We start from the raw sequence: 18112 nt of genomic DNA, 5'->3' as shown, positions 1-18112 counted from the left end.
ACTTTATAAAGGACAAGTTTACTATGCAGTTAACAAAGTACTATCCAAAATTCAAGGAAATGCAGTTTGTATTTGGAAGGAGTATTAATTTTTGTGCTTTGAAGTATGTTGCCACTAATTATTTAAGTTTACAACAAAATCCTGAGGGCATATTTTTACAAAATTATCAATGATCAGATGTTTAAAATTATCTGTAACTTTCCAACATTTATTAAATTATCACTTGTAACTGCTATTTCTTTGGAAATGTTTTTGTCATTAGATGTAAAGAAATTAAGACTGGGCTGTTACAAATAGACTGGAAACATATATGCAAAGCTTATAAGCTTTGTTATACTTTCCTGTCACAGTATTTACCAGAAAGAGTTTCACAACAGGACCAAGCTAGGACCAAGGACTAAAACAAAGAATTTTCACCTGTGCAAAAATCAAGAGCTGCTTTTAAATGACACAACAGACTCCCACAATTAACCAAAGAACCACAAGAAATTTCTCAAAAGAAGGAAAACATGAAATGTTTCTTTTTGTCCACATCTGTGAGGTAGGAGTGTTTCCATCTGAGTCAGTATTGAATCCATGGGGTTGCTCATGGGTCAGGCGGGCAGGGCGCCCACCAAAGTAGTAGGTAATGTAACAACCTTTAGCTTGCCAACAGATTGTTACTCACTCATGAGAAAAACCATGTGGTCCCTGCTAGACAGAGGTTGCTGGGTCACAAGTCACTTTCCTGAGTCAAATTCTGCTCTAAGATCAGTGTTCCAGGCACCAGCAACGGGAAGGATTGGCTCTCGTATGTATTAACAGAGGGCAAATCACTGCTAAATAAGTGATTTAAAATGTCTCACAGTTTTCCCAGAGAAGATCCATATATGGAGCAAAGAATGGAATTTGCAAAACCTTTAATAGTGAACCCCACAAAAGTGCTACTGAGGTACTCAGAATTGCAAACTGAATTATCTTAATACATTAATCTGAGGAGATTAATCTCTTAGAGTCTAAGTGATAGTACTTTTCTCAAATAGTAAATGAACATTTTTGTGTTGGTTTGGGGGGTTTTTTGGGTTTATTTTTTTTTGGTTTTTTTTTTAACAGATGACTGGAGGCAGGAGATCAAAGGGTAAGCATTTCTCCAGCTGTGGATGCACTGGCTTTTATCAGCATGGTCATCACAACTAGATTCACAGGGAGCAACTTTGCCACAATGGCAAGAATTACATTTTTACACACAAGCATACCACCTTTAAAAAAATCACTGCACAACCCTATTCCTAGTCTGGTCAGCTTCAGTATGTTTTTTATAGCTTTGCACTGTATGAACTTGGATGGTACAGAATGAAGCAAATCAAACACATAATTTCATTTCATTCTTGATATTGAAAAGAAGCACCTGTCCAAGGTTTTTATGAAAGAGTATGTCAGGTGTAGAACTGCTTGGCAAATACTGCCAAGAGGACAGCAGTTCGTTTCTGTCCACTTGAAGTCATTTATTGTTGTTCAGAGTTCAGAGATGGATCAAGAGTGCCTAATCTCAATGTAAACAAATTCCACATACAGAAGTCATGAAAATACATGTACTGATTTTGTCAGTATATATTAACTGTGAGTATCTAGGTGATAAAATATATGGAAAGGGAATAGAAAAGTATGACTTTTTTTATTTCAGGAGATAATACCAGGTAAAAATCCCAGGCTTAGGGAAACCAGGCTAAGGTGTTTAGAGGATACATCTAAACAGATATTCAGGCAAAAAAAACCCTTAAACTAGTAAGTTTCAAATCAAAGAAAGAAGTACATACCTAAATGCTTTTCTGGATCTAGCTGAGGTGATTTAGAAATCTATGAGCAATATCCAAAGTGGACAAGTGATTTGAAAGATTAAATCTCAATGAATATGAAGAAGAATATAGACGTTTTTGAAAATTCTATCTTTTTCTTATTGGTTTTTGCCACATAATGCCATATGTAAATAAGAATATCAATAGAAGAAATTTTTAGTACCATTTTGGCTGGATTTTTTTTTAAGTAGATTTAAAAAACACTACTGTAAACAAATACCTGGGTAATATATTTTGTTATATGGCAACAGTGATTAGCAAGGTCCTTCAGAAAACACTACATGGGCCTATCATAAACTCACACGATTTACAATAAACCAGAATTCAGAATACTAAAAGGCATTCATAAAGCTTTTACCTTAATTTCATAAGTTGTTCCAGGATTAAGACTGGTAAGAAGAACTTCCAAGCTATCTGGCTTTGTTGTGACCTGTGTATAAGTTGTTTGCACCCATGGGCAGACCTCTTTATATTTAACAATATAGGACAGAATTCTCCCATTCGGATGCAGCGGCGTATTCCATGACAGCAAAATCCCAGCTGAGCCTACTCTTTCACCTGCAAGGAACATAGGGGGCCCAGGATCTAAAAAAAAAAATAAAGTAAATTGGTGTGTATATATATATATATATATATGTATATACACACACACACACCCACACACACACCAGTTTTTAATTAAATTTCCAGATAATGGAGACACCTTCATAGTTTCTATAGAGAAATTAAATGATCTACCAGCATAAACCAGTAAAACTACCAAAAAATAATGTACTGTTGAATAAAGAACTTCAGATCTGGCTAGACTCCTGTTACAAAACCAATTAAATTAATTTTGGAACACCAGAGACATTATTTAATAAAAATGTAAAAAATGTCATGTTCAAGATCATGAATAAAACAGAGTTTAATGCCAATGTAACGTTTGAGATATTCCAGCATGCTTCATTTCAGTTCCTTTCCCCAAAACCATTCAAAACCAAACTGCACTCTCTTAAAAAAACCACATCTGATATGGCTACATTTTTTTGAAATGCCTCCCAAGTCTAGCACTATAAATAAATTGGGGTATGGATATTACTACATGACACAACAGCAAATTTTTCAAAAGTTTATAAATTATTCTCCTTTATGGTGTATTTTTGGTGTTGTTTTTTTTTTTTTTTAAATAGCCAAGCTAATGAATGAACACAACTATAACTCACATCTAGGGCTACTTCTTAAAAATACCTGATAGAGAAACCCTCATGCTCTCATAGAACACCTCAGATTCAGTGTTTATTTTTATAGTTAAAGATGAAAACTTCTAATTACTGTTCAAAACTGATTACCATTTCTCAGATACTATTGCACACATAATAAATACAAAAAAGCATAGTTAAAAAAAACCAACAAAATTTCATCAGTCATTATTAACTCACTTGTCACATTTGTTGTCACCGTTCTACTCGCAGGTGAACTGTAGACTGAAGAAGAAACTGCAGAAACTGTAACATTGTATGTTGTTCCAGGGACAGTATTAGAAAAATCAGCCTGAAATAGGACATAGATTTATTTAAGTCTTTGACCAAGAATCATGAAAATGAAAAAATAAAACAAAACAAACCCAAACCCAAAAGTTTAAGCATTGCATTACTAAAAGTGATCTGTTAATAAGCTTTTAGAAATACAACAGTATTTACCACAGTAAAAAAAGTAGTTTATATCTGTTAGCCACAGTACCGTATTTTGCCATCTTATTTAACTACCCTCCATAAGATTTGTGTAACATTCAATATTAAAGAACAACAAAATTAACTATTCATTTTATCAAAGAATCATCTATCAGTGTATCTATAGAGGTTTTTCTGTATCATCATAGTCATCAAAGTAAATATGAAACATTACAAAATTCCTTTTTGAAAGAATAAATACAAAAGCAGCCTGAAAAACAGAAGTTTTTGACCCTTAAGTTAGCCCATCTTTTGAAATAAACATAATTAACAACGGTTTAGCAAGCATTTATATAAAATACCTGTATCTTTGCTGTTTCAATAAAAAACAAAAGCAAAACCAGAAAAAACATTATTTCTGTTAATATTATATTTTCCAGACAGCAGAATCAAAAAGTGGTCCTGTTTCTTTTTTGATGGCTTAGCAGTGAAATGTTGCCTGCATTAATGATTTAAGCACAGATCTTCCTGGCAAGTACACAATTAATGAGTCTGTATTACTCAATAGCTCTGCCCTTCCTTTGTTAAACTATTCATGAACCCTTGGATGACTAGCTGTACCCTTCTAGCAGACTTAAAAAAAAATAAAATAAGCAAGTTCACTACCTGTTGTTAAGTAACAAGCTCTGGATTGCTGAAATTTGCTCTCACCAATTTTTCATTAACACTTGCATATTCATATTTGCATTAAGTAGCTAAGGAGGCAAGCTTGAATTCCTCATCAGCACAGTACGTAAGGAAAAGCTGGCCATACAAGTCCTGTAATAAAAGCACATACTTGATACTCCCTAACTCCAAGATCTAGGATAACAACAGAACCACAATCAGGAATAAGATCCACGTGAAATCTCTCTACATGTCCATACGGTAGTCTCCAATACAGTGAAAAAGAATATGAAGAAACTTTGAAGAATTTAAGTCCTTCTGGCTTTGCAGGTTCTGAAAGAGAATTGTGGAATAACAGATATTAACTTAAATTACTTCCTTTACAAATATATTAGTTACAACTGAATATAAAAGCATCCAAGAACAGTTTACTTGCTACATGAAGGATAATGGCTAATTAGCCTGGATACAACAGCATATTACACTACAGTTGCTATACTACCTCTGAGACTTGGCTGATAATCTCCCAACTAAACTGTGCAGACATCCCCATTTGCAGAGAGCAAGCTCAAGTATCTCTGCCCAGTGTTCAGTTAACAAAGAATCTCTGCACAGTCCTGGTGTTTCTGCTGTCCTCAACCTTAAAGTTAGCACTACTACTGTCATAACTACTGTGACAGTTGAAATTCATGATATAGCTGGTGTCTGTTCTATTGCTAGCCTCAAAGTTGTTAACCCTTTTATACTTTTCATGTGTTTGGAATCCCAGTAATCCCATGAAGTCTAGTAAGTCCCCAAAATCTGGATGTTTTACTCTGTTTATTAAAGCCAAGCTTCTACCTGCTCCTGTCATACCATCTCACTTTCTTCTGCCTTTAAATGCACTTTTAAATCTGTATCATCCACTCTAAGCTTAATAATGAACCAGATTTTAATTTCTTCAGTAGGTCATTAAAATGTTATCTACCTATAATATTGTATAATTTATCCACCTGTGCAATATATAGCCATGTGCATCTGTCTGCTTTCTACTTTGGAAAGTATGTGCAGCTAACAGCTGTCCCTATGCTTATCTCCCAGAGCAAGCCCAGTCAGCGATGCTATTTGTCACATTCCAGATTCGCCACTACCCTTGCACTCTGTCCTCTGTCTGCCTTACTAACACGGTTCTTCAGAATTCAGACTAAATCTTCTAGTACTGTTTATACACTAATATCGTACTGTGCAGTCCGAATATTGTATCACTTCCATCCTGAAAGAGCACCACTCCTGTCCGATTTACTGTAAATCTCGTTATATATCTTTCATGAACTCTTTACACTCTACCCAAAGTTGCAGAATCATTTCAGATTACTCCAGTTTTGTCATAAAATAATCTGAAATATTAATATAACCAAAAATTACCTTTAATTTTATATTCAGACTGTATTTGGCTTATATGTGTGATTTTTAACTTGTTTTATTTTAATACGAACAGAACAAAAAAAAAATTAATAATATATGTAGAGGTGTGCAAGTGTAACTGAGATCATGATTTCTTCCTTTTAGTATATTTTTAGAAAACAGTTCTACTGCTATCATCTGTACAATTATTTGCATGGATCTCAACTTCCTTTAAAGCTGGATTTTATGCTTATAGAGGTCTTTTTATACATACTCATGATTAATCTCTGAGTGTACAGTTATCACAATATTTAAGTCATCTCTTTACCTCAGCTGAGTTACTTCTGACTCAGCAGTAGAAGAGAGCATAAAAATGTCCTCATGGAAAGTAAAATTTAGCCCCATGAAGCTAATGCTCTTCCTACTATTATCCCATGACTGAGAATTACCCTTCCCACTAACACTGAAAAAAAGCCTCAGCTCTACCCTTCTGCAGATATCAGGGAATGTGAGCGTGGTTCACTTGAGCCTCATTGCACCTGCTCTGCTACAGTCCTCCCCTCTGCTTCATGCACACGCACACACACCTTACCAGCAGTGGTCACCCTATTTGAATGAAGTACATAGCCACTATATTTGTGTAAAGCATAGTCAAAACAATTCACTGTAAATTTCACAATTTCAACCACAAAACCACTACTTAATATCTGCAAAACATGTTCTGAGTGAGTGGACTGAAAATTAGTTGAGGTGGAGTAGATACATCAGTGAATATGAAGTGCAAAATACAACAATGTGTATCATGATTTCTTAAGTCCCCAAAATCTGGATTTATAGATCAGCAGGCTCAGCATCGCAATGTTATCTCATTATGTTTAGGTAAATGGAAGTGCAAATAAGTCAACCAAATTGACTTAAATTTTCCCTACATTAGAAAAAAAAATGTAAGTTGCAATTGAAGTATTCTAGCATTGCAGTCCTAGTTTAAACTTTAAAAGACATACAAGATTTTTTCTTATTAAATTTATCCTCAAGATATTACCTTAAGACAAGTGTAAGAGTTTTCACCCCTACATCACTTTATTTTAAAGGCTTTCTTTGACCTCTTGCTTCAGTCCCCCTAAGGCACCAACATTTTGTCAAGCACTGATCCCAAAAGCAGACATACAAATGTCATGACATTTGGTCAAAGTAGTCAATCAATGACAACTTCCAGCACTTTGCAAGTCTCTCTCATACCACCATTTCATTGCCACAAAAATCCCTATAAAATATATTATAAGAAAGCAGTAAAAAACATCAGTGGAGGTAGTTCTGGTGCATATTTCTGCTCTTTAAATTTAATCTGTATTTTACATTAATACATTACAGTAAAGTGCAGACACACGTTTCAAGATTGAGATTTTACTCCACTGTTTTAAACAGAAATCTAATAAGAAACAGTCCTTGAATGGAGTAGTTTACAATCTATAATCTTAACTCTACAAATATTTGTAAACCTTTTAACTGAAATCATGTAAGGTAAAACTCATCTAATGTGTAACTCTTTACAAGGCAAGACCTGAAAAATAATGAAAATACTAAAAATGGTCAAAAGAAATGCAGCACAGCTAATGAAATTATGTTTCCAGCAGCATATCACTAGATGCAGGTTGAATAGGGTGTGAGTAACGTATGTCTATAACCACAGCAAACTATTATATGCAAAATCTCTTGAAATTCCAATGTTATTACAAGTGATATGTACCAAGCCACATGTGCATTGTTACTGACAGCTACCATTCACTGGCAAGGAGAGAAAGCAAGAAACCATACAGACCTGTTACAATTTCAATGAAAGCAGAAGGTCCTTCTATATTTCCTCTTAGTCTTTGCAATGTGAAATTATAAATGCCCCCAGCAGTCAGGTCTGTAACACTGAAGTCAGTCAGTTCTGCTGGAATCTTGAACTTGTTTATAAAGGTGTTGTTTGATAAAGATGCTTTATAAGAAGTAAAATTAGTCTTGGTTGGATTCCACATTAAAGTTGCAGAGGAAGTATTAACCATTTTTAATGTCAGACCACATATCCCAGCTGGTTCTACAGTGAAAATTATTCAGATTAATAAAGAAAAAATTAATGCATAGCCCTTAAAATGCAAGAAAAGTACCACCTTTTAAAAATAGATGGTTTTTACTTAAATGATTTGAGGGTTTACAGCATCATAAAATACTCATACAAATTTTAGAAGTATGTTTGTATGGATATATAGCTAACACTGTCATTATGCTGCAGAGGGTAAAATCTGGGGATGCGTCTCCTGTGTGCACTATGTAATTTATGAAAGAAAATTCCAGACTTATGAGATCTTCTGTAATAGTAACATTGCTCACTGCTGAAACAGAATGAGAACAGAACACTTTGTAAATAGTGGAGAGTTTATTCAGTTAAGTTTTCTATAATACATCATAGGCCATATAATTTTAGAAAACTGTTCATTCGTTCACTTAGAGATACAGTAAATTTCATAGCCTCAGTGATTGTTCCTTTTTTCCTTTTTAAATATTCCTTTTAGTTATATTAAGATTCCTAAATTACAGATAATCATTTACAAGTAAGACCTCCATTAATTTCTGTAGCACAGCCACAGTTAGAAAAGAAAAATGTTTCCATTCCTTCTAAAAAATGAATCTTCCAGATTATTGATTTATCTTGCTTGAAGCTTTCTGGAAAATAGTTATTAGCATAATTCCATTAAGGGCTGGCTTATTCAGCATGAAAAAAACTAAAGGTTTGTGATTAAAATGATGGGATAAACTCTCCGTAACCTAGCCATATACTGGACTCAGCCACCATACTCAAGAACATTTGCTTCAGGGTAAAAAGCACCTTCAGGACTGTGATGATGACTATTCCACTGCAATTTTCATTAACAAGAATCTGCAGGACCAGATCTGGGGTCTATAAACCTGTTGCTTCAAAGCTCTGCCACAAAGAAATTATCCTCTTTTTATGCTGTATGACAGCAGCATTGAAAAAAACATGTTTGCTCAGAGACAGAAAATGAATGCAATCTTCTGTTAATCTTCTGGACCATGTTAAGCTATCTGAAGTACAATTGTTATTAAGTATTCTGTGGCCTTGTACAGGAGCAATCCTCCAATTTTGGATCATGGGCTTTAGGAGATGCAGAAACAATTGTAAACAACATCGCAAGGTAATTCTTAAAGTATAGGAGGCTATCCTGGCAAGATCTTCTTCTGCTAGAGCATGAAGAATTTTGAGAGTCCACCTCTTTTCAAATATCTGCAACTATGTCTACACTCCTCAACTTCAACCCAGCAAGTTACATACAAGGCTCCTGTTTAAGCAGAAATTGCCCCCCCAAGTTAAAGTTTCATTTTGAACTGTGTGACCCTTTTGATTCACTTCCATACAATGATTTACATGTCTCTGAACATTTACTGTTTTTCAAAAAGAAAAAAAAAGACAAGTTATAAGGTATTTCCTTACTTGTGAAAACTGTTTTCTCCACAGCCACAGAAGAATCCAAGCCTTTAACTGTCCTTAACTGAAAAAAGTATTCTGTCCCAGGGGCCAGATTTCTCACTATAGCTCTGGTGTCATGAACAGTTCTGGTAAGCTGTTTTTTATTATTCATCAGACAATATGAAAGCTATGGAAGAAACACATTTTCTGATATCAGACTATTTCACTTCATAAAATAATGTTCAGAGATTCCAACTACTTGTTTTACACAAAAATACTGACAATATTTTCCACATTTTAAAGACAAAAAAAGAATCAAGAATATGGCTTAAGCTTTATATTATGTTCCACAAGGTTGACTCACTACTTAATGTAAGATTCCTTAATTGCCCCATGGTGAAAGCAGTGGAAGCAGAAGGAGGATATTAAAGTGTACTCTGACTGCTCAATCTAACAGCTGTACTGATGAGCTGTACAATTAACTACAAGATAGAAAAAATAATAGCCAAGGGGTAGAAGAGCAGCCTAAGGATTAATCAACAGGATGAGATAAAAGATTTTTTTATTCTAAAATGGAGACAATTCCAAAATCTCTGTAGCTTTCTGGCAAAACAACAAAAAAAAAAACCCCAAAAAAACCCCAAACAACAAACCAAAACAAACAAAAAAAAAAAACCCAAAACAAAACCACAACAAAACAACCCGAACATACAAAATCAAACAAAACCTACCACCAACCAAAAAAACATGTATGCACCATTCAGAGCTGAGATCCCGAAAAGAGTCCCAAGGAATCATCCACTCATAACTGCTCACTGGTATACCTTAAAAACTCATTTGTTTAAAGCCATTGCAGAGAATAAAACTGCTGGAGGTACCAAGTAACTGAAATTTGGGCATTTAACTCCCAGAGGCTGTGAGGACTCTTTCTGACCTCCCAGACTACTCTAAGGTGAGAAAAAAAAATCCCATTGTAGTCTTTTCTGTGGACATAGAAATCTGTTACTGCAGACTGTTTCCTATCTGCACTAGTGAAAGGCAAGATGCACACCGTGTCTGCCCTGAAGAGGAGGGCTCTAGACAAGCATCCCCAGCACATACACATGAGTTTCTCAGATGTGGCAATTAGTACTCAGAGATCAAAGATTTGCAACTTCCTACACCAGTGTGTCCCAGGTCCTGCCACCAGTGATTTCCTCCAGCAGAACAGGAATAGTCTACACATGGCAATGACCTTAAAGCACTTTGCTTCAGCTGCTATTCATTTGGGGAGGAATGATCCAATTCCCTTTTGTGTATTTTACCCACACAATACCTGTCCATACACACTTAAATCTTGGAAGACTGTCATCACCTTATTAGAATTACTACACTGCAAATAACTAGAAGCAAAGCTATATATTAATTTACATCTAGTATAAACAAGTTAGGAAAGTACCTTTTGTGCACTCCTCGCTCTACAAACTACAATATATTGCATAGAAAGTTGGTGAGCTGGGATAATTAATTTTAAATGATTAGTAAAATGATCCCTTTTATGCAGGTGCACTTTACTAAGCAACCAGTCTACTGAAGCCTTTCTCATTAAAGATTTAAAGACAAGCTCCTTTATTCAGACAAAGCACTGTCTAATGTGGCTGCTTGCTCTATGAGATGCTGAACAATAATACCATGCCATAAAGATCAATATTACAGATGACAAGTACTTTCCACAGGATGGTAAAAATAACCTGACACACACAAAATTATATCTAAACTGGTTCAAAACATGAATGACCTCACTCAATTTAATTGTAAAATTTGTAAGAAATACTCCAGGCTACATGAGCAAATAGTGCTGTGGTAGGTTAACTGCCTGTTCTTACTCACTCAGATAAATGCAGCTTTACATAAGGAAGAAAGAAGAAATGTCAGGAACCTATACTAAGAATACTCAGATTTCAAGTTTTAGGTAAGGATATAATCAAAGTCACAGGGAAGGGGGAGGAAAAGAATTGGATGTTGTAATATTGGGGTATAAACTGTGTAAGACCATTAAAGCAAAGTACTTTGTTTCATAGTAGTGCTACATACTGAAGAATATCCTAGTCAAGTAAGTTAACTATACAAGGCTATACCTTGAAATCTTTATTGATTCAAATGACATGTTTAGAGAACAGTTTACTATCAAGAAGTTTTATTGACTGCATGACTGTATTTGCAGACACGCAGTGACTGCAAAATGCAAAAGATAATACAAGACACACTGCAAAAGACAGGCTACAAAAGAGAGAGTGGTTGAATATTGTAGTGAAACATCATAAGCAGATGAAGTATTTAGATGTCGTAGTGGATTGTTTCTGATCAGAAAACTGAAAGAACAGAAATAACTAGATTTTGCACTAAGTGTTGCAAAGGGTATGGTTCAAACTACAAATGCGGAAGAGCCGCTCTGTAATACCAACCATGAAATATTAGTACTCAGATTCCTTGTATGAATAGAAATAAAAAGTCCAGCACAGTGGCATTTCATTAGAAAAGGAGAAATAAAAATGAGCAAACAAATTACTGGAAATTATGAGAAGCAGTCAAAAGTGTCATGGTATGAAAAACATTGACATGCAACTTTAATACATAATACACCAATCAAAAAGTTCCTGGAAGGAATGTGAAAATAGCAAAACCATTTGAAGAGTAAAGCAGATTACTTTAAGAAAAGATTGACTTAAAAACTGGAGGTCATGTCAAAATAAGAAAAATAATAACGATAAACTTGTCTAATACATGCAAGTGAACTTAAGAAGCACAGGGAAGCAGAGCAGAGCAGAAATATACATCAACAGACCAAAAGAGACTGAAGAGCAAATTGACAATAGTATAACAACAAATTAAAATGATAATTTAAACACAGAATAAGCTTATCTATGTGTTGGGGAGGCCACTAGCTGACCAAAGGGAGCATTCAGTATAGACAAGCCCATATGAGAAATAGTAACTGAATTATTTGTTTCAGTGGTCAAGGATGTTCCCACAACAGAATCATTATTAATGAACTACGAATTTTGAGTCAAATTGAGTTGTCTGAAATTGAAATGTCCACACAAGAGGTTTTTAAAAAAGTCTGACAGTAGTCAGAAATGTAGACAGCATGATATTGCCTAGGAAGGGAATAGGAAGCAAAACAGACAACACTACTGACCATTGGACAACTCCATCATGCACCCACATCCTAGGTGAACACCCTAACTCAAGAAGGATATCAAAGGATTAGAAAAATTAAAGAAAAAAATAATAAGAGATGTAGAACAGCTTCCACATAATACTGCGCAAAAGACAATTGAGAAATTAAAGTTTATAAAAATCATGAAAGGTATGGGTATGGTGAAGAGGTGTCATGGTTTAACCTCAGCTGGCAGCCAAGTACCATGCAGCTGCTTGCTCACTCCCCCCACAGTGGGATGGGGAGGAGAATTGGGAAAATAGGGCAATAGGGAAGTACTAGCTATTTCTACTGCCACAAGAACCTAAAGAATACCGATGTACTCTTCTGAAGAGGGCATAACAAAATCGTGAAGTATAAAGGATTAAACAAATTCAGGAAAAATAGTCCCTGTTTTTCTTATTTATGTCCAGTTTCAATCTATCACTTAGGAAATGCCTGAAGTATTTAGTGCCCAAGGTTGGGAGGGTATGGGAGATATCAAATATTTGCAGTTTTGCTTTGTAAATTGCTATGTTTAAAGAAAAAGTTTAATTCTCTAACTTTCTAATAAAAACATTTAGATCCTTCTATACATAATTATTTTTTTACCTTGCAATTAATTAGTTTGTATTAAAAATTTGGAAAACTAAGAAAACAAGATTACATTGCAGTTGCACTCAATCCTTAACCTGTAATCTTTTTTTTTAATTGCATGCTAGCTGAAAAATCAGTTTTTGAAAGCTCTTAAAAGCACAATTTTATATAAAATATTGTAATTTACACAAAAAGTGTTATGTAATATGAAGTATGTGTTTAGCTGATATTCTCCCCTAGCACTATTTCCCTCTCATACTTATGTGGGTTATAAAGATAAATATTTATTGTTGGGCTTACAGTACATACAAGATGATAATTTCATTGAAAAGTTACAAAAAAAAAAAAAAAAAAAAAGAAAAATGTGCTGCATTGGTTTCTTCCCATTCTTATCTCACCTGAAACATATCAAATCCTCCTCTTGGTGGTTTCCAAGAAAAATAGACCATATTTTCTCCTTCAAACACCTGTAAATCTGATGGTGGATCAGGATCTGAGGAGAAGACAGGAGTAGATGCAAAATTTAATATCAAAATAGTCTATATTAATTTGAAGGAAATTAACATCTACAGAAGACACTGCTGTAATTCATTCAGATTTCATTTTGTACTTAAGAAGAACATATAATAAATTACTACATATTAGCAATAGAATCAGAAATAAAATAAATGTAAGTTTTTACGGAAAAGGTTTATCAACTTAACATTAATGGTAATTCAGTTATTGGCATAATCCCATTGACTACAGAGGAAAATTGTTTGTGTTGTAAAAGCTTTTATTTACTTTACAACTTTCAAGGATGCTTAGATTGAAAATCTAGCCATTTTTAAAACGCCTTGATTTAATAAGGAATAGCTTTCCTTAGACAACACTTTAAATTGTAACGACCCTAATTATCTGAAATCGTGAAAAATTATTAATAAGCCATAAACCTACAGGTGCTAATCTTGAGGATGGTGGGGTGACTTCTTTTTAATCCATTGGTTGTCACAATACTGATTAAGAAATCAGTGCCTGGCAGAAGACTCTCAAATCTGGACATTCTACAAAGATTAAAAAAAAAGATATTGTGTTCTTTAAGATTTAAAAAATGCATGTATCTTCGGATGTTGATTCCTTATAGTATTATGGATGTTATTTATGCATGATGTGTGTATACATGTGTATATGCTGTCGGTCAAAAACTATTTTAGTGTGATAAAATCTTAAATAGGATGCATCACGCTATAGTTCACAGCAAGTTCAAGTACTAGAAAGTCTTAAAAGATTAAACATCCAGACTCCAGTGCAGTATTTTATCTTAAATCCTTTGCACAAACACATTATATGAGATAATTTGTTAAAAAATGCAATTCTTAAAATCATCTTTTTTCACATGGGTATAGTAATGTATATCAACTAAAACATCAAATACATATCACATATAGGTAATGCTGCAGGCTAGGTATTTCAAATATACAGTGAAACATCCATTTTGAGTTCATGTCAGTTATTTTTCAAATGCAATCCTCATACCTTACACCAGAAGGCAACATTTTGTCCTCACTGAAGACCTTACTGTTTATTGAAAGAACATATCCATCAAACATATTTTGGGCTGGTGGCCAGGTAACAGCTATTGATTCAGAGTCTCTGCTGTAGTTCAGATACTTAACTGCGCTTGGTACTGTGTGACAATAAAAAAAATGCATTACTTTAAAAATACATTTAAAATACATTACTTTACCACAGGATTCATCTGAATGCAACGAAAACTCCGCAAAAGTTATGTCAGGTCCTTGCTTGTCTCAAGGACACACAGACTAATACCATTGGGGTACCATGTATAGGGACTTCCATTATCCACAAGATCCAGAGCCAAACTGCTGGCTGCTCTGTAATGCTACTTCATGCAGTTCTGACCTCACTGATATGGAGTTCCTTAGAATTGGACGATTCCTCAAGAAATGTCACTTTAAGAGATAACATACTGGGCTGAGATCAAAGTCCCCACTAGCACAGTAGCTTGTATTCAACAGTGGCCAAGAGCATGTATCCACAGAAAAGCAAGATTTGCATAGAATGATAATCCCCTTCGGTAACCTGCTAGACTGCAGTTTGCAGCCCAAGGATTTCCTGAACCAAAGGTGATTTCTGAGAATTTAGTAAACCTCGGCAGATTTCTCTTTTATGAATGTCTTCAGTCTCCACTTGAACCTACAACCACAATCATCACACAAAATATGTGGCCATAAGTTCTGCAATTTACCTATAAATCTGACAAACATCCATTACCTTTTGCTTGTTTTCTACTTGCTCTCTTCTACTTTCAAGTCCTTAGTTCTTGTAACAGAAATGTCAGTGAACTATCATTTCTTACTCACTCCATAACTACCTCTCCAAGACTTATCCTTTCACAAGTGATTTTACATTACATCATTGCTCTTGTCTCAGTTTTAGCTCGGTGGTTCCTTAAATTTAAAACATTACATATCTTTGATCACACTTGATGCCCTTCTATGAACCTTTTTGATTGCATCAACTATGCTTTACTTTTTTCATATTAGGGACCTGTTAGAGGAAAATATAAAACGCCAGATCCAACAGCCTGAGAGGTCATGTTGCCAGGCCCAACCTGTAGCAAGGCTGAAGCTGTATTCCCAGCAGGCACACACACACAGAACACATATATACACCACATGTATACACATATATGTGGCTGGCCACACAGATCACAGACAGACACTCAGAGCACTCACACAAACACAGACAGCACCAACAGCCTCATCCTGCTCGCCTCTCCAGCTGGGACTGGAGGTCCACTAGTGAGAATACTTATATACATACATACAATGCGGATCTCCCCAGCAGTTGGGCTCAGACACTCAGGCTGACCAGTAGATGCCCTTGGATCCCAGTCTCCTCAGTTGCTGGCACACACACAGAGCTCACCAGGACTTTCCAGGTCCCAACAGGTGACCCACCCTGTGCTCTCACCCTTAGGGATACACAGATGCTCTCACACCCAGAGCTGGCCCAACCACTCCCTTGCTCCTAGGCCACTTGACCTACCGACCAACTTGTCCAGCTGGATCTCACTAGCACGCACACACTCACTCACACATCCACACTCACTCTAGATGCTGTACCACAGACACAAGGGCCCTATGACTTGTGGCACAACCCCAACTGCAGCACTCATGCTCCTGTACACACTTGCGCACACAGAATAGGAGGGAGTTAGAAAAGGATGTAATAAGACAGACAGATTGTGCTGATCAGGTGCAGGGCACAGTCAGACATTTACATGTGATGAGTCATTTTTATCCCCTTAGCCCTCTATTTTCCCAGACTTGTTTTTCCCCAAATCACCCCTCCCTTTTCCTGCCTTTGACTCCTCCCTCAAGCATCCCATAATAAGCCCTGTGCAATCCCAAACTGCTTTTCCATGGCATCCCATAACATGTCCTACACGCCTAGGCAGTAATCCCCCTTAGCACAAAACGTGATCCAGAGAGCTCCTCCTGATGATCTGTCTGGATGGGCTCCATACTTGGACACAGGGGTGAGGCTGAGAGCCCTGGGAAGGACCTGGACAGGCTGTCTGTTCCTCAGGAGTCTGTAGTTAGGGTTCCTGCTTGCCACTGTGTTCCTCTGGGCTGTTGGAGATGGACCTTTGAATTGCTCCTGTGATGGGCCTTGGAGTAGCCTCACAGGGTATTATGCGGGCTACCATTCTTGCCATTGCCTCTCTGGGCACCTTTGTGGATGTGCAGGTGAACTGTTATCATACAGCCTAACAGCACCAGAACTGCATGCTGTATTCAAGAGCCAAGAGTACCTGAATTCCTATAGACAATACAGCGATGTTTTCTGTTTTGTCCTATAATCTCTCCTAACATCCCAGCTGCTTTTTACTCTGCTGCTGAGCAATCTGTTGATTTTATTTTATTTTTTTCACGGAACTACCCATAATATTCTCAAGATATTGCTCCAGAGAGAACAAGCAGCTCAGAGCTCACCATGTATGTGTGAAGTTTGGGTTATTTTTGCCTTGTGTATCACTTTACGCTTATTTATGCTGAACTGTATCTGACATTTTAACATCCAGCCACTGAGGCATACTCAGTCTTCTCCACAGTTACTGTTTGCTAGTTCTCATCTTTACTATTCTAAGTAACCTTACATCAGCAAACTGTCATTGCTGTGTGTGCTCACTCTTCTAGATCATTTATGAATGTGTTGGACAGAAAAAGTCCTAGAAGTCTTCTGACAGCTTCCCTCCACTGTGAAAATTATGTTTATCTTCTATTCCCTGACGTTAGGTCAATTTAAAAGACAGGCTGCTATCAATCATATCTCCTTTACCACGTATTTGATGAATCCTTGAAAGAATCCAAAAATGTTTTTGAGGCATAGTTTTCCTATACTAGCAAGATCTTTCCTTGTTCTGCCTCTAAATGATAAGATACTATGTAGTTTATTATTAGCTATAACTTTACAACAAAAAAGCAATGCAATAGTGGATGTATCTTTAGAGTGAAGACAGCATCAGAGCCACTGCTGAGTTAGTCTGCTAGCCAAGAATAGTGACACTGCTAGTCTATCCAGGTTTTATCTAGAGTTAACGACTAGAACTCTTTTCTTCCCACACCATGAATCCCTACGCCCAAGATGAAGGTGCCATTTTCCATTGGAGCAGGATATCTCAGTATCTATGGCACTGTACGTTACTGGAGAAAGAGAACAGCTCAGAGACTCATCTCTTAATGTAGATTCACTGGAATAAGAACATGACGCTTATTGAAAGAAGCAGCAAGACTGAACTGATATAACTCTGAAATTATTATCTCAAGACAGTATGTGAAGGTTACTGGCCAGAATACTTACTTCCTAATGATATCTGGATAGACTTATTCACAGTGCTATCAAAAAGAAGCAATATGATAGTGTTACAAGAGAGTCTGATATGGACAGAGAGGAGAAACGTCATTCCAAAAATGAAAGAACCCTTCAGAATGAACATACATGCTCGAGTGAGAAAAAGCAGCAGAAAAATATGACTTAAAGGGATCTTAACTTAGAAAGGAAAAAAAGTAACAATTTGACATGTACAATGGAAGGAAGCCACTAGTAGCAAGGAAAAGAACTGGAATCAAATACAACTATGCTGCTGAGAATCAAATGTCTTAACCCAAAGTAAATGTAAATGTAGAAGCCCAAATTTAGTTCGGATGTAAGGGGAGGTCAATGAGAGAACATCATAAAACTAATTTACTTATGAACACTTAAGTGCGTTCAAACTCAGCACTGAAGTGAGAAACCAAACATTAAAGAGAAGTCGTAAGAAAAG

At 36.0% G+C, this 18112-nt stretch overlaps 1 protein-coding gene across 1 annotated transcript in view; it reads right to left on the bottom strand.

The window, feature by feature from the left end:
• The window catches only part of PTPRQ (protein tyrosine phosphatase receptor type Q), a 176051-nt gene that overhangs the window by 116315 nt on the left and 41624 nt on the right, over nucleotides 1-18112 (bottom strand). The window contains exons 14-21 of the mRNA XM_080393299.1: nucleotides 14296-14446; nucleotides 13717-13823; nucleotides 13179-13273; nucleotides 9030-9192; nucleotides 7356-7616; nucleotides 4326-4486; nucleotides 3257-3368; nucleotides 2194-2420 (exon numbers count right to left, since the gene is read on the bottom strand). Coding sequence (XP_080249425.1) covers nucleotides 2194-2420; nucleotides 3257-3368; nucleotides 4326-4486; nucleotides 7356-7616; nucleotides 9030-9192; nucleotides 13179-13273; nucleotides 13717-13823; nucleotides 14296-14446 — 1277 coding nt within the window. The remainder of the gene's footprint in view (nucleotides 1-2193; nucleotides 2421-3256; nucleotides 3369-4325; nucleotides 4487-7355; nucleotides 7617-9029; nucleotides 9193-13178; nucleotides 13274-13716; nucleotides 13824-14295; nucleotides 14447-18112) is intronic.

The sequence above is a fragment of the Falco punctatus genome, assembly GCF_963210335.1.
Source record: "Falco punctatus genome assembly, chromosome: 6".
Lineage (NCBI taxonomy): Eukaryota > Metazoa > Chordata > Aves > Falconiformes > Falconidae > Falco > Falco punctatus.
This window is presented reverse-complemented; position numbering and strand designations above follow the sequence as displayed.